This window comes from Rhinolophus ferrumequinum, chromosome 10 (assembly GCF_004115265.2).
Source record: "Rhinolophus ferrumequinum isolate MPI-CBG mRhiFer1 chromosome 10, mRhiFer1_v1.p, whole genome shotgun sequence".
Taxonomy (NCBI): Eukaryota; Metazoa; Chordata; class Mammalia; order Chiroptera; family Rhinolophidae; genus Rhinolophus; species Rhinolophus ferrumequinum.
In genome coordinates this window covers 77,851,459-77,879,083 of record NC_046293.1, presented here as the reverse complement: position 1 = coordinate 77,879,083, position 27,625 = coordinate 77,851,459, and the positions used below count along the sequence as shown (strand labels likewise).

Below are 27,625 nucleotides of genomic sequence, written 5' to 3'. Positions count from 1 at the left end.
GATTTTTTTTTTTTTCTGTGCAGAAGGTTTTCAGTTTGATATAGTCCCATCCATTTATTTTTGCTTTAACTTCCTTTGCTTTTGAGGTCAAAGCCATAAAATCCTCTCTATACCCATGGTTCATAAATTTAGTACCTGTGCTTTCCCCCATGCAATTTATTGTTTCAGGTCTTATGTTTAGTTCTTTGATCCATTTTGAGTTAATTTTGGTATATGGTGACAAATAGCAGTCTACTTTTATTCTTTTGCACGTGGCTTCCTAATTTTCCCAGCACTTTTTATTGAAGAGACTTTCTTTTCTCTATTGTATGTTTTTGGATCTTTTGTTGTAAATTATTTGCCCATATATATTTGTGGGTTTATTTCTGGCTTCTCAATTCTGTTCCATTGGTCTGTGTGTCTGTTTTTTTCTGCCAATACCATGCTGTTTTGATTACTGTTGTTTTGAATCAATACAATGAAGCAGCTAAAATTTAGAGTATAATGGATCACTGACCAGAATCTGTATCCTATCTATTCACTCAGGTATATGCATTTATTTACCTTCACCTGGAAAATCCCTTTCCATGGAAGAATAACTGAGCAGAATAATAATTTCCCCAACAAACATCCATCGTATTTTAAAATATAATGTTTCAAAATGTATCCAGTATTATAATCAACTTCTAAGTTGTATAAATTTCATTGTAAATGACAACTGTTTCTGATAATAGCAACAGCTAAAATGTACCAAGCTCCCTATGCATTAGGTACTATACCCAGCATTTTACATGCACTGATTCATTTACTCAAGCCTGCAACCTATATATTATCTCATCTCATTATACCAGTTTTATAAATGAGGAAACAAATACAGAAATGTTATGTGTCTAGTTTAAGTTATGTCCCTAATACAGTAGAGCTGGGATTTAAACCTAGGTAGTCTGGCTCCATAGCTTGCTTACTCTCTTAAACATTAGGTTATCATTTTTTTTTTAAATTAAAATAATGATCTTGAAAAGTCTTGCAGAAGGTAGTAAAGCTTAGGAAACACATATGTGATCCCACAGTTCTATTAAACTACTATAAAATCTAAATGGAAAATAGAAATCATTTAGTTTTCTGAGAAACATAAAAATATACATTGACTTTATTATATTACTCAACTCTATTCTTCCAAAAAATGTTTTAAAAACTATGAAGGGACACTGTTTATAATGATGAATTTTTTCAAGATCCAAAATCTCACAGCTGGTTGAACTTAAGTAGGAAATGACTAAATGAATTCCCAAGTTTGCTAAATAGATCTAAGGGGAGGTTGAGACAGTGGTACCTAAAGCTTGAATGTGAACACTGAATGAGTTGTAAGTTTAAGTTGGGAACAGGCCAATATCTGACTTTGAGTAATAGCAATTGGCAGAAGGAGTGTTTCTGAAAATCCAAAGCTATTTTTTTTAAGGTCAGAACTGTTTATTAATTCAACAAATACTTATTGAGTGCCTAGTATGGATGAATCTAATACTGTTGTTAGGTTCTCGGGATGGGAGGAAACAGAAATATGACTAAGATTCGATCCTTAATCTTGGAAAAATTTACAGTCAGGGGAAGAAATCGATGAAAACATATAGTTATAGGACAGTATTAGAGAGACATGGGCAAAGGCCTATGGGAGGAATGACTTACAGATGAAATAACATTTATCTGAGTCATGAACGATAAGTAGAAGTCTGAAACTAGAAAGGTGAGGAAAAGCACTAGAGATAAAGGAAATAGCATGCAAGTATGAAAGGAAGGACATTTTTTTGGGGGAAAAGAACAAGCAGTCCATTATAGTTGGGGATATACTGAAGTAGTTCAATATGGTTAGGGGATATTTTAGAGGTGGGGGAGAAATGGTATAAGGTGGTGCTGGAAAAGGTAGGTTGGGAACAGTATGTAAAGGGCATTGTGTGCTTAAGTCTTTGGAATTTGTACCTGAGGAAACAGAAAGACATTGCAAGATTTTTGAACAGGGGTGTGCTGTATGCAGGATTAGAGTTTAGAAAGACACTGCAGTACAGGTATATATGAGAGCATTCACAAGACTGAGAGATGTATGGGTACTAGAAAGGAGGCTACTACAAAATTTCAAGGCAACAGACATTGCAGGCAATGACTCATGCGGGAATAGTGCTTATATTTAGCAAATGAGAAAACAAATGTGATATGTAGATGATGTATTAGAGAATTGTACACTTGAAGCCTACGTAATTTTACTAACCATTGTCACCTCAATCAATTTAATGAAAAAAAATAAAAAAATAAAATTAAGAAAAAGGAATGATTCTGATTTGTCTAGGTTAAGTGAGTGAATGTTTAATGATACTATTATCAGGAACAGGGAATAAAAAGAATTAAACAGGTGGGCAAGTGGAATAATATAATACACTTCATGTTAGACATGCTGGATTTGAAGTGTGACAAAAGAAACGTCTGCTGCATGAGTAAACCAATATGCGGATTGAATAGAGAATAAGGTCAGAGACAAAATTCTATAGGATATTGACATTTAAGTAACAGCAATAGGCAGAGAAGACAATTAAAAAGGAATGGCTACATCAATAGGAGACTCAAAAGAGAGTGGGGATTGAACATGAAAAAGGGAGAAGATAAACTCTAGGGAGTGAAATTCCTGAAGAAACGGCAAATAGAATGAGGGCAGGAAAGAAGTTCTTGAGTTTAGCAATTAAGAGGTTAACGTTGATGACTGTAGTGAATGGAGTTTGAGTAGAATGATGGGAATGTGGCCAGAAGTGTACACTGCTTGACTTTACAAAAGAATGCTGCATGAGATTATAAATTACAGTTTATTAGTTTGTCTGTCACTAGGCTGAAGTCCTGAAGTAGGAACTGTTGTTTTGTTTGTTTGTTTGTTTGTTTTGTTGTTGTTATTGTTGTGCCTCCAGTCTCAAGTAAAATGAAGGAAAATAGAAGCTCAAAAATTCTTTCTGAATGAATGAAACACGTAGGAGGAACAGAAGGTACAGAATAAAGACACTGATCAGACTGCTTAATGCGCTTGATAAAGAAAAGAGAGAGAGAGAGATGAGATAGGAGCTTGAAAAGTAGATACAATCATATTTTCAATGGCAGAGATAGAGTTTATTCATATGTTGATTTTTAAGAAGTTAGTAGATACAGTAGAGACAGAAATTTAAGAAACAAAAGATAGAAGATAACTAAACATGTAAGATATCATGGGATCAGGCAGCAAAATACTATCCAAAGTAAAGATTAAAAGTGTAGTCTTGGAAAGGAAGTGGGACAGCATTTACTAAGAGAGAAAGAAAGTTATAGTGAATTTGGAATGCTAATGGAAATAAAAATAATGCTTGCTGCCATATACCAAGTACTGTACTAAGCGATGATCTCACTCCTCAGTACTACGCTAGGGGACAGGCATCATTCTTCTCATTCAGTAAGTAGGAAGCAAGTTAAACATCCCCAGTTTACACTCTTACAGGCAACCACATGTTTAGTCATTGCTTCTATTGGCCCACATACATGTTGATGTCTTTATTTATTCTAATATAATCTATTGACTTCACAATATTAAGGATAGAGATTTAGCCCTTTTATAACACCCCTTCAATATGTGCCTATACGTATTGAATATGTGCCCCCTTCCCATTTCCCAGACAATTTATAATTTTTAGTTAGATCATGATTTAGTGTTTACCGATTTACGACTATATAAATGTCATTTACAATTGAGCCATACAGGGTTCTGGAAGGTAAAGGTTAATAGCTTGTTCTATGGTTTTTCCTCCGGCTGGAGGGAGGTATGAGGATTTTGATCCTCGGGTCAAGAAATTGTTAGAATTTAATCTATACTGAATCCAAGATCCACGAGAATGCAGCTGCACTAGACCAAGCACAGCTTTTACCTAGTGGTAAAAGTGGTTGAGATGGCTCATTGAGCACTAAGTAATCAACATTGATGAAATGCAACTGCACCAGGAAAGGGGAGCTAGTTACATCCCCCTGAGTGGACTGGGTTACTAACTGGTCAGGTACCTGGGGAGAATATATGACGAACTGATTATAAAAGCTGCTGGGATCTCCAGATCTGATGGCCGCCTTGAACTGTGAGAGTGTCTGCAGCTTCACCGCCTCATCTCCCACGCCCATGCATTTCTTATGTCCAGAATGAGTAGGCCACTGGAGGCTGTGACCGGGCATTATAGTGTCCCCACTGTCCTAAGCATGCTGTGCGATCTTCTCTCCTTTGTTTTGAAAGCTCAGGAAACGGTAGCGCTGTGTCAGGCCTACTGTGTTCTTCACATTTAAGTGTTGATTTGCTAATCAACAGCTGCTAATAGAAAAGAAGTGGCACAGCAGGGACCGATTACATTTCCTTTCTTGTATGACTTGTTCTCTCACATTTAGCTATCTCACTTTTCACATTTAGTTAGTTTCCTACGTACTACATGAGTCTCCAAATTCTCTGTTCGCAGGGTATATCTACTGTATGTCCATGAGTTAGTGTTCTGTAAACGTATCCATAGGTCACCCCAGAACTTTCTTCCTACAGTATAACTCCTATCAAATATTCGTGTGTTTCAGCCCATCAGACAGTCAAACAGAGTTTTTTTTCCCTCTCAGGGAGATTACTTATGATGTTTTCTGTCATCACGGAGTGTTTATTTGCTAAGCCTGCATGAGCTATCACCTTGGTATCTCCCTTCACCACCATTGTAGAGATTCCTTTGTCTCTTTTCCTTGCTAGAACTCATGCATTCCTTTTTCATGGTGTACTTTTTTATTTTTGTGGAGAAGTTCCTCCAGTAGCTTCCTGAACAAGACTGCAAGGGAGATAAATTAAGATTTGTTATGCTTTTATCTTTTTGAATGTGATTAACAGTTTGCCTATTTATAGAACTGTGGGTTGAAATAACTTTTCCTAAAAATGTTGAATACTCGTGTACTGTTCCACTATCTTCTGGTTTTAAGATGAAGGTTGGGAACTTCAACTGATAACTGATCCATTGCAAGTGATCTGTGTTTTTCTTTCTGGAGCACGTTTAGGGTCTTTCCATTGCCCCTGGTTTTATGACATTTTTTCTAAGATGTGCCACAAAGACAGCTTAATTTTCATTCATTTTCCTAGCATTTAATGGGCCCTCTTGATCTAGAAATTGGTACCACTTAGTTTTGGACATTTTTGGAATGTTTCTCTGATAATTTCCTTCAATCAATTTGCTGTCATGTTCTGTCTTTCTGAATATTCTATTATTATTTATCAAAGCTTGGACCTCCTGGACTAAGTCTCTCCTTTTTCTTTTCTCTCATATTTTCTGTCACTTTGCATTTTTGCTCCAGTTTCTGGGAAATTGCTTTATTACTGTCTTCTAACTTTATCATCTTCCAAGTTTTCACTTTTATTATAATGGTATATTTTTGAAGAGGTTCTTTTCTAATCCCTTTCTTTTGTGTTTCATAGAGGAAATCTTTTCTTAGGTCTTTCAGAATGTTCATGGTATTTGTTGAAGGTTTCTTCACCTGCTACAGTCTGTTTCTTTCAAGTTGATTGTTACTTTGTTTTCTTTGATGTCATAGCTTTCTTTTAGGTGTTTAAGAATCCACATTTACGTGCCTATGTTTTATTTTTATTTTTATTTTTTTTTCAAATCGCATCTGATGGTTTCAAGGGTCGTGTTTTTTGTTTGTTTGTTTTTTAAAGATTTTTTTATTGGGGAAGGGGAATAGGACTTTATTGGGGAACAGTGTGTTCTTCCAGGACTTTTTTCCAAGTCAAGTTGTTGTTCTTTCAATCTTAGTTGTGGAGGGTGCCGTTCAGCTTCAAGTTGTTGTCCTTTCAGTCTTAGTTGTGGAGGGCGCAGCTCAGCTCTAGGTCGTTGCCGTTACTATTTGCAGGGGGTGCACCCCACCATCCCTTGCGGGAGTCGAACCGTCAACCTTGTGGTTGAGAGGACGAGCTCCAACCAACTGAGCCATCTGGGAGCTCAGTGGCAGCTCAGCTCAAGGTGCCCTGTTCAATCTTAGTTGCAGTGGGCGGAGCCCACCATCCCTTGTGGAACTCGAGGAGTTGAACTGGCAACCTTGTGGTTGATAGCCCATTGGCCCATGTGGGAATCGAACCGGCAGCCTTCGGAGTTACGATCATGGACCTCCAACCACCTGAGCCACCAGGTGCTTATGTTTTAGAGTTGCGGTCTACAAAGTTCTAGGAAACTCTTCGCAGGTGGGCATGGCCTATCAGCGGAGATCCTCACCTAGAGGTGACCTGTCTGAGTCCTATATTGGAAATACCTGATGTCAGTATTTAGCTACTTCCTCTTGGACTGATACAACTCTCCAGCAAGACTCTTCTAATCTCTTGCCTGGTGGTTAAAGGCATGGTGTTGTGAACCAAATGTTGGTGTCCCTCTAAAATTCCTATATTGAAACTCTAAATGGTATTTGGAGATGGATCTTTGGGAGGTAATTAGGGTTAAATTAGGTCATAGGGTGGGGCCCTCATGATGGGATTTTTGGCCCCATAAGAAGAGACAGATCCATCTCTTTCTGTGCATGCACCTAGAAAAAGCCACATGTGTACGTAGCAAAAAGGTGGTCATCTCTAAGCCACAAAGAGAGCTCTCACCAGGAATCAAATCCGCTGGTAACTTGATTTTGGACTTTCCAGTCTCCAGAAGTGTGAAAAATAAATTTCTGTTTTTTAAGCCACCCAGTCTATGGTATTTTGTTATGGCCACTCAGGTTGACTAAAAATCATGATTATCAGCATTCTGAGAGCTGAGAAGGGGAAGAGCTGGGACTATAACATTGAGTATACGTATAATTTTTGTTCTTAATTTTAGCAAGGTGCCAAGATTCTCAAATAAGCCTGGTGTTCCTGAGTTTAGAGACTGCGTTATTCCAATCTAAAGAATCAAGTTCAAGAGTTTTGCAAGAGTAACCCAGACTTACTTTTTTGAATACCCTCTTCACCGCACTTTTAGAGGTCCTAATACTATCAATTCCTGAAACTTTGAGTTTGAGACAGTTCTCACATTTCTTTGCTGGTTTAAACTTTTGTTGTATCATAATTACTCATATTTTTATTTTCTAGACTAAAAAAAAAATTATATTGCTATTGCGTCTTCCTAACATTCCCATATTTGTTAGTATGTCTGTATCTTAACAATATCTCCACTGAAATTTTAATGAGGGTTTTCATATCCATCATCTTTATCTGGAAGGCCTCAGATTATTGTATCTTCAAAATAATGTAAGAAAATTGGTGTTCCCAATTACAGCTGAGAAAACCAAGACATGGATCATACAGCTAGTGAGTGTCTGTCTAAGATTCAAACCTAAAGTCTTCTCAGTCCAAATCCATTGTTACTTCATTTAGATAGAAGACTAAGTTCGTGATGATAAACTTTATATAAAGTTTTGTAATAATTCTCTGAGGCTTTGAGAGGATCATGGGCTGTCCCAGAAATATAGAAAGCATCCTAGGTAGCCAGTACACATGCATCATATAGAGGTAGGGAGAGAGGTTTCTTTCAGAGGCAACGGACAACACAGATAAAGAAAGGGTGCTCTGGGCTTCTCCCGGAACCACTAATTTTCCCCACTTCCTCTGTGAAGCTTTGGCTGAGGAATTCAGGTGTCCTCCTCCTTTTGTGTGGCTGTACAGAGAAGCAGCAGCTAGGGAGCTTGGTGACAGGAATGCCTTCATTTTTGAAGGACAAAGTTTTGGTGGACACTTTCATGGTGGAACTTATTTTCGTTTAGCACTCTGAATGTGTCATGACATTGTGTATTAATCAGTTGGGGCTGCCATAAGAAAATACCACAGACTGCGGACTTGAACGACATGAATTTATTTCCTTGTAGCTCTGGAGACTAGGAGTCTGAGATCAAGCTGCTATGTAGCAAGGTTAGTCTCTTATGGAGTTTTGTGAATCCATAACTTGAGGTTTTTCTTCAATTTTGGTAAATTCTCAACAATTAATTCTTAAAATATTTACTTCTACTCTTTCACCTCTCTTTCTCATTCTGTAATTACATGTGTTAGACATTTCTGCTGTATTTCGCATGTCTCTTCTTTTTTCTATATTTTTTTATTCTCTCTCATATCATTCTTCAATTTGGATATTCCTTTCACAGCTATTTTCCAGACCCATATTCTCTCTTCAGTTTTATAGTTAAATCCATCCATTGACTAAGTCTTAATTGCAGTTGTTGTGATTTTAAATTATACACGTTCCATTTGGATATGTTTATAGGTTTAATATCTTGTTGAAATGCTCAATTTCCTCTTCCATATCCCCAAAGTTATCTGAAATCTTGTTGGCTCTGTTTCTATTGTTTTTTTATGGTTTTAAATGATGTTGTCTCATCTCCTTCTATGCCTATTTTTTATTATGTGCCAACTATTGTATAGGAGGAATTATAGAGACAATTTGAAGCTTGTTATCTTTTTTGGAGATGGTTTATGTTTATTCCTGGCAAGAGGCTAGTAGGAAGTCTATTTCCAGTTCACCTAGACTGGTGATATGATCAAAAGCTTTGCTCAGCTTCTCAGCTCTCTAGATTTCCTTCTTGAGTCATAATTCTTTACTTATTTGTTAGTTTTTCAATCACTTAAAGCAGATTTTTAAAAAATAAAATTTCTAACTCTTGTGGTTATGCTCTGCAGGAGGGTTGGTCTGAATTACATAGTCCTCTATTATCAGAAGGAGAATTCCTCTTTTATTTTTTTAAATGAAAAGTAAGTAATAAAATCTCACAGGCTACATATCATAGTTCATTTCAAAAAACTCTAAGAGCTCTAAAATCCCTTTCCATTTTTAACTTAACCATATACACATCATATATTTCTATCTGCATGTATATACATATATATACACACATATGAAACATGTATACAAAGTGTATATTCAGCAATTATATATTATACATTTATATATAATATATGAAAATCATACATATATAAGGTATATATGATATATATGTATATATAAAATATATGTTGGAATAGAATATATATATATATATATATATATATATTCAACTATGGCTAAATTTGGGGGGAAATTAGAAAATACAAATTATAACTGATGTAGATAAAGAAGAGTTTAATAACATACTTTTTTTCACCCTAGATTGCCATTCCCTTCAACTAAATTTCCTAATAACCTTATTTTTTTCTGTATAAAATTTCAGTGACTCCAAACTTTATTTACCAAATAGTATGATAGCCCCTAGAATATATTTAGAGAGTTTTAATTATAAGCATGTCATATACACTTATTTTCTTCTGTATTCAAATATTTATTGAGTACCAATTATGTACCTGTCTCTATTCTAGGTGCTGAGAATATACGTGAATAAGACTATAATGGTGCTCCTTTCATGGAATTATATTCTATTGGTGGAAACACAACATGTAAGTAACATTTTAAATTAATAAATAAGACAATAGCAGATAAATACTATGACTGCAGTGGGTGCCATGAGAGAGAGCAACTGGATAGAGAGGAGAGGGCTTTTTTTAGGATTTATTGCAATGGAAAGCCCTCTGAGGGGACTACAAGTGCAAACTAAGCAATGAGAAGAGCCCTTTGTGCAAAGTGTGTAGGGTAGCGTTTCTAGGCAGAAAGATAAAGTACAAAAGCCCCAAAGAAAATGCTTACCATATTTGAGAAAATAGAAAGAGGAAATTGCAGGCAATGTCCTGTAGCATTTATTACAGTCAGGTGGGTCATGATATAGAGTATGGCTTTTGTTTGTAAGTGCAATGGGAGGCCTTACAAAGACTTTAGATACATAGTTATATAAAAGGCTATCATATTCAATTAAAAAAATTAAAATATAGCTTCCGATCTTCAACTATCTTTAACTTGGGCCTCTAAGTTACTTTTCAATTTTATTTATTTTTGCTACTGACTCTTTCTGCAGGTCCTTTTCTCTCTATTAGTCAAGTTGAGATTATATACATAAAAAAAATCATACAAAAATTGAACTGTAAGATTTTGCTAGTTGATTCCTTGTTAGTGCAGATAGATTTTCACTTTTCTAAAAAGAATGAAGTTTTGTTTCACACCTCAAAAGGTTGTTGTGGGGATTTTATTAGTTATTATAGATAAAGCACTTGGAACAATGGCTTGCACAAGTGGTACATGGCAGGCAAGGGTAAAGAGGCTATTAAATTATATCATATTACATTACAATATATGGTAGATAAAGTTTATTCAGGGGATCCAGTGAGTGGTGCTCTAAGCTAGAATCAGAACAGTTTCCCTAAGTGATTAGTGTCTGAGATGACAAGAGTTAGCCAAGGGAAGAGATTTTCCATAATGCACAGGACAGTGAATCCCATTTGTCAAAGGCAGCAGCATGCTCAATAACATATTAAAGCACAGCGCATCTTCATCTATATTTGAAGCCATTTAAGGGTAGTGTTCTCTGTGCTTTTATTTATTTATTACAAAACATTTCTTAGGCATCAATTATGCATTAGGTACTATGCAAAGGGCTGAGGATACATGAAACTTAAAATTGAGTCAGAAAATAGTAATGCAAAGTATAGTGATTGTTGGAAACTGCGATACTGATGGACAAATCATATTTTATAAATATACATATCCATGTCTACTGTGACTAATGTTGAGTCTTGCTCAGTAGAAATGATTTTGAGCATCTCTTCTTAAAGTATGCCTTCAGGTAGTCTTTGGTTGCCTGCATACACCCAGTGGCATTTATTCTACTAGTTCTTAATATCTAGGCATGTTGGCACTATTAGCAACTGCTCTATATAGCTATGGAAATAGAAGACCTATTTTAAAACAATCTATATACTGTGACTCTTCGCTCTAGGCTGGTATTAAAAAGGAGAAAGCTGGAGTAGAAAATGCTTGTAATCATACAGTAAAAAAAATACCACAAAGGAAGATGATTTGATTAGAAATGGTCTGAAGTAAACATTATAGAAATTAAACGTCGTTTAATGCCTTCAATACTCAAAAGTCTAATACAGAAATATTTCAACATCTATGATGTATATGGACATATGGTATGTGTAAATGCTCAGTTTTATAAGACGAAAAATAGGAAGCATGTTAGTGATGACAGCACCAGGCTGGGAATTGAGAAAACTTGACTTTAAAATCAAGGAAAATTGCCCCAGATAATGGAGGAGCTAAGACAAAACCTTCCTCTCTGAAAAGGTTGGGCCAGATCCAATTTTTTTCCTGGCTTGTGTAGCTTCCTTCCTTGGCCAAAGCCAGAAGTCCGAATTTGATTTTGGCTTTAGGAATAGCAAATTTAAAAACTTCAGCCAATTAAGGCAGGGAAGTCATTAAATTTATGTATAAGTAAAAAGTAATAAGTGAAGCCAAAGTATGGTGTTTACTTTTGGGCTGTGTGAAAAGGTTGACATCTATCTAAAAATTAAAATAGGTGATTGAAAATATGGTCATTCTTTACTTAGAGTCTAATATATTTGGTACTTAATTATGTTAGTTAATCATGATAATATTAATATTAGCTGAGGTAGTAGCTAATCACTGGGAACAGATGAGATGTTTATCACCATGTTGGCACTAAACTGTTTCTTAATTATGTTAATTAAAGCTTTGAGAAAGAAATAACAAAACTGATTATGAGTTTCCCAAAGTTTTACCTGATTTAATAATTAGCCTTTATTTCTTTCATAAATATTTTGATTCTAAATTTGTACACATTTCAGGGTTACCTATGAGCCTTTGCTCCTGAATTCTGTATTTTGTTTGATTTTTGATAGCCTTGTTTTGATAAAGAAATTATCCCTATTTCCCTCCAGCCACTTATACTCTGTATGACTTTGGACAAGTCCCTTATCAAACCCTCAAAACCTGTTTCCTTATCTTATAAATGTTGACAGTTATAATACATTTTCAGAGTCTCTGATAAGGCTGAATCAGAGAATTTAAGTAAAACTCTTAGCATAAAACTTAGCAAGAAATACAATAAATACTACCAATTGCAAACAAGAGAAAAAAAACACCTATACTTTAAAAATGAGTGGCCATTACTAATGATTACAAGTTTTAAGCAGTACTATGTATTCATACTGTGTGTTGCAAGCATTTCACAAGTAGGATTTCACGTAATCCCCAACAACTAGGTACTACTAATATCCAATTTCCCAGATTAAAAAATAATGATAAAAAGGTAAGTTAAATAATGCCGCCAAGGTTACATAGTCAATAACGGTGGAATCAAGATTCAAACTGTGTTACACTAACTCTAGAGTGCACACTTACATCAATTAAGTCATGCTTCTTCCAGTGATACCTATAGAAGACTACATCAGGCCTTCAAATGGAATATTTGAAACAAACAAACAAAAAGGACACTTGGTAGGAGATATTTAAGGTAATAAACAAGAAAGTGATAAATCAAGAATCAGATTCCAAGACAAGATCAGATAATGAAAACCATGTAGGTATTCTGGGTGATACAGGATAAACTAAGACAGGTACCTGACATAAAATAAACACACATATTGAAAATAAACAAATAAATCAAGTAAACCAATGTTGAATCTGTAAAGTCCTCAGGTACGAAATCGTGTATCATAGAAATAACTGACTGATATCTGAAACACTGCACTAGTATGAGGTTACCCTGGAAATAGGTGTGGTCAAAGTTTCCTCAGCCTTAATTGGGTTAAAGGTTTAAATTTGGCAAGTTAGACAAAAATTGTCAACATTTATGAGTATGGCAAAATAGAAGGATATTTTGTAAAACATAGTTTATTAAAAAGTATAATTATTCACTTTATATCATTTAACATAACTTGATATTTGTATTAAATATTCCACAAACTTAAGCATATATTTTACCATAGACCAAGAGTACATCTAGCATCTTCTCTGTCTTACTAGTGACATGCAAATAAAGTCTGTAATAATAATAATCAAAGAATTTTAGCACAGTTTATAAGCGAGATCATGGCAATATTGCAAAGGGAAGAAAGTATTTTTAAATTTATTTTTTTAAAAATCAGACGATATTATTATAAAATAAATGGTCATCCTACACAGAAATAATCAAATACTATAATGTAATTTCAACAAAATCAAGGCAATGATAAAACAGGGACAGCCTGCCATTGTGTTGAGATACTGTTTCACATAGAATCATTCCATCAAACTTCCAGCAAAATTTAATTCTGATCTTCCTCATTTATGGGGGATAAGATGCCCAATTATTAATTTTATTTGAAATATTTGAGAAAAAAAGAAACATCTTTCCAATATTCTAAAACTAGATTGTGGTGATGGTGGTGTAATGTAAATATATAGAAGTTCATTAAATTGTACGAAAATGGGTATTTTATACTATGTACATTTCATCTCAAAAGCTCTGGTTTAAAAATGTATCCTGTACTGGGAAGCTGAGGTTAGTCAGGCTGCTGACTTGCATGTTGACTGGCCTTTGTGGCCAGAAAATAAGAGTGTGATTCTAGGAGGCGAGTGAAGCCAGAGTAGCAGTTAAAGATAATACGGGGTTCACCCTGGCCAGCAATGATCAAATTATCTCTTTCCCCTTAAAAAATGGGGCAGAAATAAACATATTAATGAGGGGGAAGAAAGTTTTGCCATGTAAAACTGGTTTTTGCCAAGACCATTCCTTCCAAAAAAAAAAAAAAAAAAGAGAGAGAGCCTTAAAATAACTATTAATCATTAGAATATCTAGTATAGCATGAAGACCATTTTGTCAAATGGAGATATTAATGAAATGCTAAATGTACCTGAAGTTGAAAAAAAAACTAAACTAAATACATTTCATGTGGGAAAGAAAATAAAAACACACATCCTATCATATAGCAATATTTCATGTTCTATAGGCCACTTTATCTCTATCATTATTTGAACTGTTCCTAGTATATTTTATATTAGTACACAAATTAATAAATATAGCATACACATATAAATACTATTCTTGATGTTAACATAGCTTTACATTTCACAGGACAAGAGAAAAATGCAATAGAACACGTTAGGATAGATTTTTCCTTTCTGATTCTGTAGTACATGCTCGTATATGCTAATTTAAAGGGCAAAAATGCCCCAATTATCTTTCTTTCTAGGCCTTTCCTTTCTGAAGAAACCATTTAACAAGGTAATATCTGTAGAATTCATATTGATTTTAGCAAAATTCCTACTTTTCCTTTTAAAAGTACTGAATGGTGAAGTTAACACTATAACAAGAAAATTAACCCTGATTAAAACTGAAGCCCTATTTTATATTGGGAATATATTTTAATTCTATCAACATACCAATGCATAAATATTTTTGAAATAATATTGTTTTGACAACTTCAATAGTCACCAAATTTTTTAAATGTTGTACTATGGAAAATTTTAAATATTAAAAAAACTAAATGGTCACAACAAACCTCCAAATACCATCATTTATTGATCCAACAATTTCAATAATTTGCCTTACTTGCTTTACTTATTTTTCTATGTATATATTTATTGCTATATACTTTAACAAAAATTCTAGACCCCATGTCTTCCACCCTACGAACTTAAAAGGCATCTCTAGAAAAGTATAAAATAGGTGGTTATCAAACTTTTCTTTAGTTTGAGATATTACTGAATAGAAATATATATCAACATGTATCTATTTTCAATCAGGCTACAATGATGCATAAATTTTGAGAATTATTTAAAATGTATTGAAGACAAAATATTAAAAATATTCGAAACAGTTTTCTTCTATTCAAATTTAATTGAGTCCACTTTTCCTATTAGAAATTGCAATCTAAAAGTATAGGTAAAACTATCATCATTTTAATATTAAAGAGAAAGCAATAGAAAACTTGTTTTAAGTCATGTTTGCTGCTCTATTACATTTAAATATCTGTTTAATAATGTAAATCAAAATTCTTCTGAATGCTAAAATCAGAAATGTAAGCGGCCATTTAGATATGCCAATACTCCACCCAAAAAGTGTGTTGGGCAAGCTTCAAATATAGTAAATTATTTAAAATTCCAGAGTTTAATTTTGAATTTTAATGAATTTGTATATATTGGCAGTAAAGTGACTATATATCAGAATATCATGTCGACATGTGATCACTTCCCTTGATACAGGCTAATAATATCTGTCAGTGTAAAATTTAAATAAAGTTAGTAACATTAATGATACAGCAGTATAAGACTTTCACAAAAAACTGCAAGGAATTCATATTTATATAAGCATTGATACAAATACTAAGCTAGCGTGCTAATGAATCAGTACACTAAATTAGTATTTTACCGCCAAGAGTCATATTTTGATATTTATTTACTTATATTTTATATACAATTTTCATATATGTACTTTAGAACAACTGAGAATTTTTACCTTTCTGTGTATCTGTGGTTAAAACATACCTTCAAAGTAACCATCTCTTCTGGGTTGTGTCTTCTTTGGTGACTTTGTAACAGAAACTTTACTTTTGTTGTTTCTGAATAATGCTAGGTGCACAGTGGGATCTAGACAAAAAAAAGCAAGATAAGACAAAAGTTCAGCTCTGGCTCATTCCTTCTCTGAAATGGCTATATATTTTTATGATAATATTAAGAAAATGATACCCACTCTATAAAACTCTGTCAAATTGATGATGTTATTTTTAAAAGACTCATAATATGAAAAGGTAACCAACCATTCATATATTCTTGGATATCTGAATAAACACATAGCCACTACCTAATACAAAAATAGAAATGCTAATAATGTGAAAACATTTACATTTAAATTTTCTAGTTATGGCATCATATTTTTAATATTTTTATTTGGGGAGTTGCTTCACTGTTTGTTGTCTCAGCTCCTTTCTTAATTCCTGATATTTCTGATGGAATAAAGTAAAATTTCCATAAATGCATAATAGGTGAAAGCTATTATTACAGGAATAACCACATACCCTACTTTTTTCTCCTATAAACTAGGTAGATGAGATGGAAGCAAGATAACTAACTTACCACTAATGGAATGAGGAACAGGTAGAAAATGATTATTTCATTAATTTTACAGATAATTAATAGTTTCTCTTTTGCCCTAATGTACTGTATTTTACATAACAATGCTGTACAAATTCTATATATTTTTAGAGCCAAGAGAATTCTAAATGTATTGATTTTACAAAATACATAGGATAATTGTAAATGAAGGGCTGTATAATTTTTTATTGATAATGAGTGGTTCTGTAGAATATTAAATTGGAATTGGGTGCAGTTGAATTAAGACAAAAGGTTTTTGCTTGTTGATGAACTGTAAGAAAAGTAAATAGTTAAGTAAATAACAGGGAGTAAAATAAGAGTGGACAGTTATGCATTTAAGTAAGTTAACTTAGTTGTATACCTGAAACTAACAAAACGGTGTATGTTAGTTTAAATCTCAATAAAAAAATAATAAAGTAGGTTACCATAAAACCACAATTTATGTCAGCATACATTTTCTTAATATCTTACATCATCTTGCAAAAGGACGCTTTAAGAATCCTTGATTGAGATCTATGTAATAGAACTGAATATGCTAAATGGAAAAATAAGATTTTAAATATCATAAAGCTCAAAATACATATTTTAATTAAATGTTAAGGTAACAGTTTTTTAGAATATAAATTAGAAAAGCAAAATAGTATTTGCAGAGTTATTCTCCAGCATGAGCAAAATAAAGATTTCCCTTAGTCTTCTAGTAATAATTTATCCTTACTAAGCATGACTTACATGCTTTAAGAGAGTATATTTCTCAAGATTAGGGAAAATATATGTCAATATTCGGGCACCTCTCATAATTATATGTGACCTAAGGTATTATAAGAGTTGGGTGCTTCCAGATGTATTCAATGTGAATTATCAGTAAGAATAATAAAAACCCTTGTATATATATTTAATAGAATAAAACATCTAAGTAATTTCCAAAAATATATTGGCGAGTCAAAAGGAGCATTAGTCACTCAGGGAAGACAGATTATCATGGGTTTACACACTGTTATGATACCGTATTATAACCTACTCTTTTTCCCTCACATTTTCCTGATTTTCTTGCCTTTCTATTTGAATATGTATTTCCTGAACAAAGACATTACAGTTAAACAGATCTGGGTTAGATCCAAGCTCCAATTTATACTAGTTGTATGACTCTGGACAAATTGCTCTCACCCTCTGCCTCTTCCTTTGTCTAACAGAAATAATATTGACTTTAAAGTATTAGAGTGAGATTTAATGAGATAATGTGTGTAACGCATCAAGATTTGGGCCTGTATAAGTGTAGCTGCTCAACTAATAGCAGCTAGTAAACATATAATTACAACATAAACAACAATAATATTTCTAACTTATAGTCTTAAAAAATATTAAATCCTTCATAGAGTAAGGTGGGATATATTGGAAATAGATTGATGGATCCAGAATCAATTTTGTTTTATTCAATATAGTACATGGAATAAAATCTATGGACCCTTTATAAATTCTTTGGCACTCCTTGGGAAAATAACAATCTGTAACTTGATTTCTAATTATGTTAAACATGGATAACAATAGCACTTTCCTCATATTATTAGCAAGCTTAAATAAGCTAATACATATAAAATATTTAAGAGTTGTCTAGCTCAATTTACTCAATAAAATAATTTTATTTTCCAAGAGCACATAATGAGTGCTACATTTTCAATAACCTTTTATTTATTTATTTATTTTTTAATTAAAGTTTATTGGGGTGACAATTGTTAGTAGTGTTGCATAGATTTCAGGTGTACAATTCTATAACACATCATCTATATATCCCATTGTGTGTTCACCACCCAGAGTCAGTTCTCTTTCCATCACCACATATTTTATCACTTTTACCTCATCTACCATCCTCCTCCCCCTTTACCCTCTGGTAACCACTGAACTATTGTCTGTGTCTATGAGTTTTTATTTCTTCATTTGTTTGCCTTGTTCTTTTGTTGTTTTCAGTTTTATATCACACATATCAGTGAAATCATATGGTTCTCTATTTTTTCTGTCTGATTTATTTCGTTTAGCATAATAATTTCAAGATCCATCCATGTTGTCGCAAATGGCATTATTTCATCTTTTCTTATCGCAGAATAGTATTCCATTGTGTATATATACTACATCTTTACCCAATCATCTATCGAAGGACATTTTGGTCGTTTCCATGTCTTGGCCACTGTAAATAAAGCTTCAATGAACATTGGAGCACATATATCTTTATGGATAAATGTTTTCAGATTTTTTTGAGTAGATACCCAGGAGAGGGATTGCTGGGTCATAAGATAATTCTATTCTTAATTTTTTGAGGAACCTCCACACTGCCTTCCCGAGTGGCTGCAAAAATCTGCATTCCCACCAACAGTATATGAGGGTTCCTTAACCTTTTATTTGAAAACATTCTGATTATACCACTTTAAATTGACTTAAAACAATTCAAATTGCAAAAGGATAATGACAATCAAGAAACGTAGTATTAGGTCGGTGTAAGACTAAATGCCGCTTAAAAGGTTAAAATTGCAAACATCGCAATTACTTTTTTTTTTTTAATTTATTGGGGTGACAATTGTTAGTAAAATTACATAGATTTCAGGTGTGCAATTCTGTATCCCATCATCTATAAATTACATTGTGTGTTCACCACCCAGATATATACTACATCTTTACCCAATCATCTATCGATGATTCAGTTACACCCAGAGTCAGTTACTTTTGCACCAACCTAATAATTCTAGATGCGGGGTGGGTGGGTGTGGGGATCACTTGATTTTGATAGTCCCTGGAGATAACCGTGAATAAGACACTAGTCTTACCCTCAGAATCTACACAATTGAGTATGAAACCCTGGAGATAGTGAGTACAGCTCGTGACACCTTTTTCTTGCATTGTAATGTCAGGTTTGGACATTAGAATCAACTCCTCTGAGATCATCAGTAGTGCATCTATCTTGCTGTTTTTTTTTTTTTTTCCCCAGTCTTTGTATCTCCCAGTATGACTTATCCAGTGCCTGGGATATAGGTCTTCAAAACATCTTTATAAAATATTTAAAGAAACCCATAAGTAAACTGAGTTTCTATGATGTGCGTGGCTCTGTACTCAACCCTTTATATCCATTATCTCATTTAAGTAACATGAATTTATATAGGGATTAGAATATCCTGAAATTATTTCCTTCACTGTGTAATCCCTTTTCAGTTTCAGTAATCCTAATCTTAGTTTACTGGTTTATGTCATTCTTGTTAACTTCATACAGAAAAATCTGGTTATTACCCGTTTTCTGTATTGCCAAGAACAATAGTGCTGTGAGATAAGTTTTATGTTAAGGTTGAATGACTAGCTATGCTTCATCATCTCATATTATTTACTTATTTAAAGTTGCCTTCCCAAATATAAACATGTACTTAAATTACTATAATACATATACATACAGTCAAATGTTATAAAATTTAGTGACTTTTATCTAATTTGTGGCTGATTTGGTTAACTGTTATTTATTGAACATCTACCATATACCAGACATGGCATTAGGTTCTGGGAATTCAGTGGGGACAAGTAGAGTCTTGACCCTCAAGGATCTTATGTTCAAATGGGTTTATTATTGATTTGTTGAGAGCACAACAAAGTAAAATTTGATCAAAATTCTTGTGAATTCTTTTCGGAAATCGCTGAGGTAAACAAAACAAATCATCAATAAACTTTATTTTACTACAGTTTTGCCTATACTGTTCCCTTGTGATACTTCCCCTGTAACATTCCTTAGTTATCTTACCATTTTGTAACCTGATCTCTTTGCTATAGCCAATGAACTGCTTAATTCATATTAAAAAGTTAACCTGTCTTATTTTCTAGCTGGCTTAATTCTTGGCTATAACTAAATGTTACCAACCATCTCAAGCTATTATCTTCATTGAAATAAAATTAGCAAATACTGAATGTTTAACAAGTACTTGACAAATGTGCTAGGTGTTACAAACAGCTACAAAATAATTCTTAGCCCTGGTTGTGGCTTTACATTTCTAACCAAAGTAACCTTATTTGCTTCATTGTGCTCTTCCTCTTCTTTAGTTAGGAAATTTGAAATGCATAAATATGATACATGTTGGAAAGCCTCATTATGGCTTCATCCTTATATTCTTAGCCCTTCAGCATCTTACCATCTGCTCTCCACCAAAATCCCGATACACAACTCATTCTCTTTGAGGAGTGCTCTATGTCAAGACCAGTCAGTCACTCACTCTCCTTCCCCACCGGAGTCATCTCAGTCTTGCCACCAATCATGCTCATTACCTTCAGGTTATTGACTCTCAGGTTTTCAAGAAGCCAGCGACTCTCCCCTTAACACATGATGTGCTTCACTGCAGTACTAAACTCTGAACTTCCCTGGGTATCTGCTCATTTCCAACGCAGATCACCACATTCTGAAATTACTTCTGTGTAGGACAAACAAATATCACTCCCCAAAAGACAAGACCAGTTATAACTAGTTCCTGCTTATGTCCATCATGAGGGAAAGAGTAACAACTTCCTAGGAATAACAACAATCAGAACCCAAACCCAAACTGAGTAAATCATGGTAACTCCTCACAATTTTAGATTGCCTCCTGTGGCTTCCCGTCAGTTTCTCTCCCCCTGCCCCTCGTCCTCCTGCTCCTTTTGTTTAAAGCAGATGGGCTCATGTATCCCATCTGCTTTAAACTAGAAGGCATCAACGTGGAGTCTCCCTGGATGGCGGCCCGCATTGCAGGTTTCCTCAGTACCTTGCTTCTTCCTTACTCAGTGGTAACCAATGTCCTAAGTGGTATTCTTCCTCTATTTACAACTTTCTTTAAGTAACGACCCCATGCCTTTTGCCCTATTTTCACTCTTACCATAAATAAAATATTATTGACTTATATATCCCTTGGCTAATAAATGTATGTAAAATATACCAAAAGGAAATATTGGTTACTACAGAGCAATGTGCTCTAAGGCTTTTCATGGCAGAAATTTGAATTAAAGTTTCTGTACCCCCTGCATTTTATGTTCCACCTCCTTGAGGATCACCACTTTGTTAGAGTTTCAGATGTAGCTGGTTCCATTTAATTAAGTTTCTGTTCTCTGAATCCTCACCTGCCACCCTCCCAACCCACACAGAGCTGGTTGGTCTCCAGTAGTTTTATGGACAATGTTGCCCTCTGGTGGCTTGAAAATTTTAACCTGGACAGTTGTCTATGTAAGATATATCTCCATTAACGTTTGAAAATTGTTAATACAAAATTAACTTTCAACAGGATTTAAATATTTAAAATATTATTTTATTAGTGAGTAAAATTTTAAAATTATGGCCATTATTTTAGGCAGATTCAAATAAGTTACTAGCATATCACAGGCTGATTGCATTATAAAATTGGAAAAGTACTAGAAAATGCTTTATTCTATAAGAAGAAAACCCAAGTTACAGAGTCTTACATAATTTGCTCACAGATACAAAATGACATAAGTGCTACGTCATCAACCTACTAGAAGATTAGAGCATCATAATTGGAGAAGATCCCACTGATTTTCATGTTTTCCATCTTTAGTCTTACTTTGAATATTTATCTCTATTCTATATATCTGTTGTGAAGGGGGAGTAAAGAGACAGCGAGGACAATTTAAAGGTTATCACAAAGGCTTACATTTCAGAATTCAAATTTTAGAGAATAAGAGGGCTTTTATTTCATTAATCTAATAGTATTTTGACAAAACAAAAAGCCAAAAAAAAAAAAAAAGGGCTTTCTAGAGAGATACAGAACCTAACATAGTAATAAGAATGCAACTGGGTTTACAGTCATGTAATTCAACATCCCCATAAAAATTATACAATTGTCATTTTGGTTTTTTACCTAACAGGTCATGTTTAATGACCACTGTCAAAATGTTAAATTTAAGATATGGTTGTTAACTCGGATGTCTGGTAATTTTTTATTTGTTACCCTACCATGCCCCCTTGTGACAGATGAAAAGAGGTTTAATTTTTGTCTGATAATAATTATGTCTAAGTTTTGGCCATTAAAGCAATGATTTTTTAATGTGTGAGCATATATTCCTTGTTGAAACTTTTGCTAAAACATATTATTTACTATGCTCATTTATTAAAAATGTACTCAACCTAAAAAAAAAAAATCACTCAGTTACAAGAATTAGCAAGAAAGAGCTTTATATTTCCAGAGACTGATTCTAACACAATAAACTTTTTCTTAGCTTCACTGTCAGAGACTAGGCAAACATTGTAAATATCTGGAAAAAAAAAACCAATATAAATATTGAACTTAAATAAGTAATAATTACTTGTTAACACTGGCTAAATCAGTTCTTATCTAATTCCGATATTTGAACTTGCCCCAGAAGTTTCAGAAAATTTCATCATTCTTAAAACAGTTATTTAAATAATGTTTGTTGATACTATTGAAGATGAATAGAAATATACGTCAAAACAATAAAAAGTGTTCATCAAATTTACTGTACTGGATTCCACTTCCCCAGGACTGAGAGTCTCACCATTATTAATGGTTTGAGTTACTATTTTTCTGGGAAACCACCTCGTTGTATTCAGTTCATAGAGCCCTGACAAACTTTAATAGGAGTTTACAAAATAAAAATGTAGGAGGTGCAAAGTAAGTTGGCAAATAGAGCATATATTTACATCTTCTTTAAAAATGCTTAACATTTCAATATTTTAAACCTAACAAACTTTCAGCGCACATCAAAAAAAATCAGTCACCTCAAAAAGATAAAATCAAGATATCACTACACTAATATAACACCAAAAAAGGAAAGTTGAACATTTGTGAATATGAAAATGAATCATCAGTGTTTTATCAATGGTTAGTAAGTGCATGTCAACAAATATTAGTTATTCCTTGGAAACCAACCAAAGTATTCTAGTTATTTTTATTTGTTTTTTTAATTAAATACATATGTAGTATATATTTCTTAGAATTGTATTAAACCAATGATTAAAAATGATAAATAGAAAAATTAAGCATCTCTGTATGCTTTTCTAAGCTAGAACTATAGAATAAATATAGATTCCTTGCTCTTCTCAGGACTAATGGTACTTTTATGGAAACATTTCACTGATGTTAAGATTTTTTTACAAGGAAACAATGAGCAAGAGAAGCCCAAAACAGTTTTTAAAAAGTCATGTTACTTTTATTAAAGCTTATAAATTCAGGAGTAAATATTTATAAAATTAGGAGTAAATGCAAAGTTATATGAAATATGCAAATAATTTTAAATAGATTTTTAATGCATATAAAGTCACAATAACCCACTATTTCTTGCCCTGACAACTATAAACTACTCCACATATTAAGTAATTAACACTAAAATGATTAAAGATATTCAAGAAAGATAAATGACTTGAAGAATTAGCCTGACAAACAGGATAGAAGAAAAGATGCCTTTGAACATTTCCCAAGTTCTGCATAATCATGAAAGATACATATCATTGTGCTCCTTTTCCAAAGTGTCAAGTTCTGAAGACCTCGTAGCTGATACTCATGGAACTGATGAATTTATATAAATATTTTATCGAATAAACAAGCAATTTAAAAACACACAAAGGAATAAGCACATGAAGCAGATGCTGTTTAGAGTCAACTTTTGCCAAAATAAACCAGCTTAGAAATAAATTACAGCCTAATTTTCAGAGTAAGATAGATAGAATAATCAATAGCAAAGTAGATAAGAAACAAGAGAAAAGTAAAAATAGCATTTAAGAGTATAACAAATTATTTAATGTAATAACATAATTTGCTGTAAGTTTTCTTGTTTTTCAGAGAATTATTACCTTAGACATACTCATATCTGTGCATTTCATTTCTGTTCTTATTAAAGGCAATTTCGTTAAAATATTTTAAAAGAATGTATCTTCAATATCAAACACACCGTTATTCAAAGAGCATTGATTACATACCCAATTTTTTCCTTAATTTCTTTGATTTCATATTCTGTGCTCTCTTCAGCATTTGCTGAGCAGTAGAAATATCTTTAAAGCCCCTATTGAAATATTAAATTAATAAAGGCAAAACAAATATTCAGATAATATTTATATATGCATATACATATAAACATAAGTATCTCAATTATATTAAAACAAATTTGGATTCCAATTTGAGAATCTGCAATTTAACAGATACATAGTTTCTTAAAAACAAATAAAAGCACTATTGAAATCTTGAAAAGCATTGGCCTTGGACATTTAAAAATCTATCAATTTTAAGTCTCAATAATTTAGTGTAAAGTAGACTACATACCATTCTTCTGAAATTTTTTCCTCCTTTTCAGATTTTAGCAAACTCTTTCTGCTGGTCTTTGATTCAGGTGTCTGGGATAAAGTTCTATTTTCTGATCTGGCAAAAGAAAAATGCCACACAACTGAATCAACACAAGTATATAAGCACTTTTTAAAACTACAAGGGTTTTTATGTTGTCTCAAACTTGAAAATAAAATCCATTTAAGTTACAGAAAAGCTTTATCTTGAAAAGCAATAAATGTCTGCCATTAATTTAAAATGTTTACATTTCAATTACTTGAAGCATATTTCAATCCTTTTGTCGAAAGAAATGCAGCACTGGAATTTTTATTCTAATCCTTATCTCTACCTATATAACAGTATTTAAAAATCTACTTGTTTAAAACAATTAATTACATTATTTTATTTAAGTTTTGCAGTTGCTTGAATAAATCTACCTTATAAATTTTTCTTACACTGAAAACTACATAAAATCATTATATCTTAACACTAAATGTTCTTCCATCTTCTAATCAAATAAACTTGCTGTTATTTTCATTATTTTATTAATTTTGTAAGGAGTTTAGTATTCATCATAGGTATGCCTTTTATAGGTTGATCTTCTAAAGGAGTAATTCAGCTTACCTGCCATTAAACTGTGTGTGTTCCGATGAAAACACATTTTCCTTCTCATTACATAGCCATGCTTGAGCTGGATGACTTGGTAAATTAAGTGAAGTGTCATCATAATTTAAGGTTCCAGAGAACTTATCAAAAAAAAAAAAATGTACATGATTTTAAAATAAATTGGAAAATTCTAGGATTAATATTGTATTACTCTACTTGCATAGTACAAAGTAGCCTCCTAAGGAAAACTCATAAAAATTGAAAATTAAAATAAAATTTATGGAATACACATACAAATATTTTTTGTTATAGGGGCAAGGAATATGCTTTTTGGTATAGTTTGCCTATACAAAATGATTAATTGCAAAGATCTTAAAAAAATCTCAGGAAACAAAAACTTCAAAGATTATCAAATAAATAGCAGATATTGCAGTCCATTGACCTCTGACTGAAAATCTTCAGCTGTTACCCTCTTAATGCATATTTTTATATTTTTAAAGTGCTTTCAACTAGTGATTTTAGTCTACTGCCAAATATGCAGCTGAAGTGTATCATTTTTTTTTTTTTTGCTACTGTGAAATAAAGTGTTGAAAGAAATCCAAAATAAAGAAAAAAATGAGGAGCAAATGAAAGAAAAGCTACATGAATAATTACATCTGGGGATGAGGAGGAAGTCAGAGGCTTCTAAAAGTAATTATGTTTTTCAAGTCAATAAATTGTATTATTAATCACTGCTGCATAGCATAACCTTAAAAAATGAGCAAAGATTGAGCACTGAGAGGTTTCCATGACATGTTACCTTTGGCCAGTGCAGCTGGTTTGGGAGAAGCAGTGTTTGTGAAGGGAAGCGGGCGGAATCTAAAGCTGGCCATTCTTTTTCTAAGGCAGCCTGCACAAATAAAACATCGATGTACATAAGTTAGCTTGCATAACTTTTACAAAGAGTCTTTAAATTGTCTTATATGCTACAAAAGTTACGAAAGTATATCAGAACTTTTATTTACAGGAAAATGTGCTACTTGCTATTGTGAGATATTTTGCATCTGTTTAATGCAAGCATTCTTAAAAACAGGATAAGATTTTTCTTTTTTATCCCCAGTGGGATAAAGTGAGAACTCGAGTACTCAAGTGCTCTAAAAAAATAAGAGAGGGGTGGATTGTTCAGTGTATTTTACTGTTTGATAAGTATGACTCTGAGCCAACTCTCGATGTAACTGAAGGCAATAATCTATTAGTTCATTGTAATATATACCATACTTTCCATTAAACCTCACTATTGAAAATGTATTTTAACACATTAGTATCAACTTTTCTATAAACACTGTAAGATAGCTTTTACTTAATTTTTCCCCAAAATTTCACAAATCTTCTTAATAGGTGGAAAAAAAGAATTTTATGGCAATATAAGAAATATGGTTGTTGATATTATATTCTCTAATTCAAGTGGTTCAATGATAAAAATATAAATTTTGAAAAGATCCTATTTTAAATTCCTTCACTCTATCTTCAAACATCTTTATTCCATTTATGTAATTCCCAAATTTATTTTATCTGTCTACAAAGGAACTACACGAGTTATGCTAGTTTGTATAAGTGAGAATATAATTAACTAAATTTAATTTGCTTGGATTATCTAATATAGTTGAGAATAAACTTCTGTGGTGCTGTAATGTTTTTTGAATCTTTATGAAAAAAGGATGATCAGAATACTAATAAACTTGTTTCTTAAAAGGTTCTAAAATGATCAGACATACTTATGATTTAGAAACTAGAATGATTATATTCTGAGGAGACTTCAGTGCAATTTTCCATTTATACCATTTCAAACTTTCTTTAACATCACTTGAAAGACCATTGGGAAGGCAAGACTAAGACATCCTGACTATAGGCTAGCAGTGCAATGATAGACTTACTTCTAACACTTAATCTTAGGAAACCTAATCAAATTCATGTTATTTCAATACTTATGTAGTAGGACACCTCTACATAGTTGTTAGACAGGTACATTGTCCAATTCCTTCTAGTCAGAGATTGTTAACATATATATCACAGCTATATACTACCAGTTATATCTGGTTTAAGAATATATATCTGGTTTAAGAATGTGAATTGATGCAAAAGTGCAAACAGGATTCAGGTTTCAGATTTTGTAATTCTTTATTTTGAATGACAAATAAAAGGAAATCCAGATCTATTTCAGGAACTATCAAGACCTACAGCATATCAGCTATCATCAAATTAGTATTCTCACTATTCTGAGAAATGCTAAAGTGAAGAGAAGATGTGAAGCTGTAGGACAATATTATAAAAGGGAGTATGCCGGACGACTCTGGGAAGATGGCAGAGAAGGAAGCACCAGGAATCCATCTCCCCAACAAGACAACAATTGCACTGGCAGAATCTGTCTGATGTAACGACTTTGGAACTCTGGAGTCTATTGAAGCCTTCTAACTTCCAGGGGAAGAACTGAGTGGTACATGGTGGTTAATTTTGGTCAGTTTCAGCTCTTAGCACAGTAGCAGCTATCTGTCTTCCACTCCCCAACCCTGAGGCAGGCAGCTGTTCATGTGTCCCTGGACTCGTTTGCACACAGCTTGGAGGAGTCAGGATTGACAATGAGGACGCTGTCTTCCAAATATTGGGGATCTGACCTCTAATTGCTGATTGTTTCTTCTGATTACAGAAATGCAAATGGGTGCTAAGAGCCTTTGTTCTTGCACCTCCTCTATT

At 33.1% G+C, this 27,625-nt stretch overlaps 1 protein-coding gene across 2 annotated transcripts in view; it reads right to left on the bottom strand.

Moving 5' to 3' along the window:
* Nucleotides 1-27,625, bottom strand: part of LRRIQ1 (leucine rich repeats and IQ motif containing 1) — a 185,824-nt gene that overhangs the window by 58,099 nt on the left and 100,100 nt on the right. For both annotated transcript variants that reach the window (XM_033117564.1, XM_033117565.1), the window contains exons 19-23: nt 25,695-25,784; nt 24,914-25,035; nt 24,290-24,385; nt 23,950-24,032; nt 15,405-15,506 (exon numbers count right to left, since the gene is read on the bottom strand). In XM_033117564.1, coding sequence (XP_032973455.1) covers nt 15,405-15,506; nt 23,950-24,032; nt 24,290-24,385; nt 24,914-25,035; nt 25,695-25,784 — 493 coding nt within the window. The remainder of the gene's footprint in view (nt 1-15,404; nt 15,507-23,949; nt 24,033-24,289; nt 24,386-24,913; nt 25,036-25,694; nt 25,785-27,625) is intronic.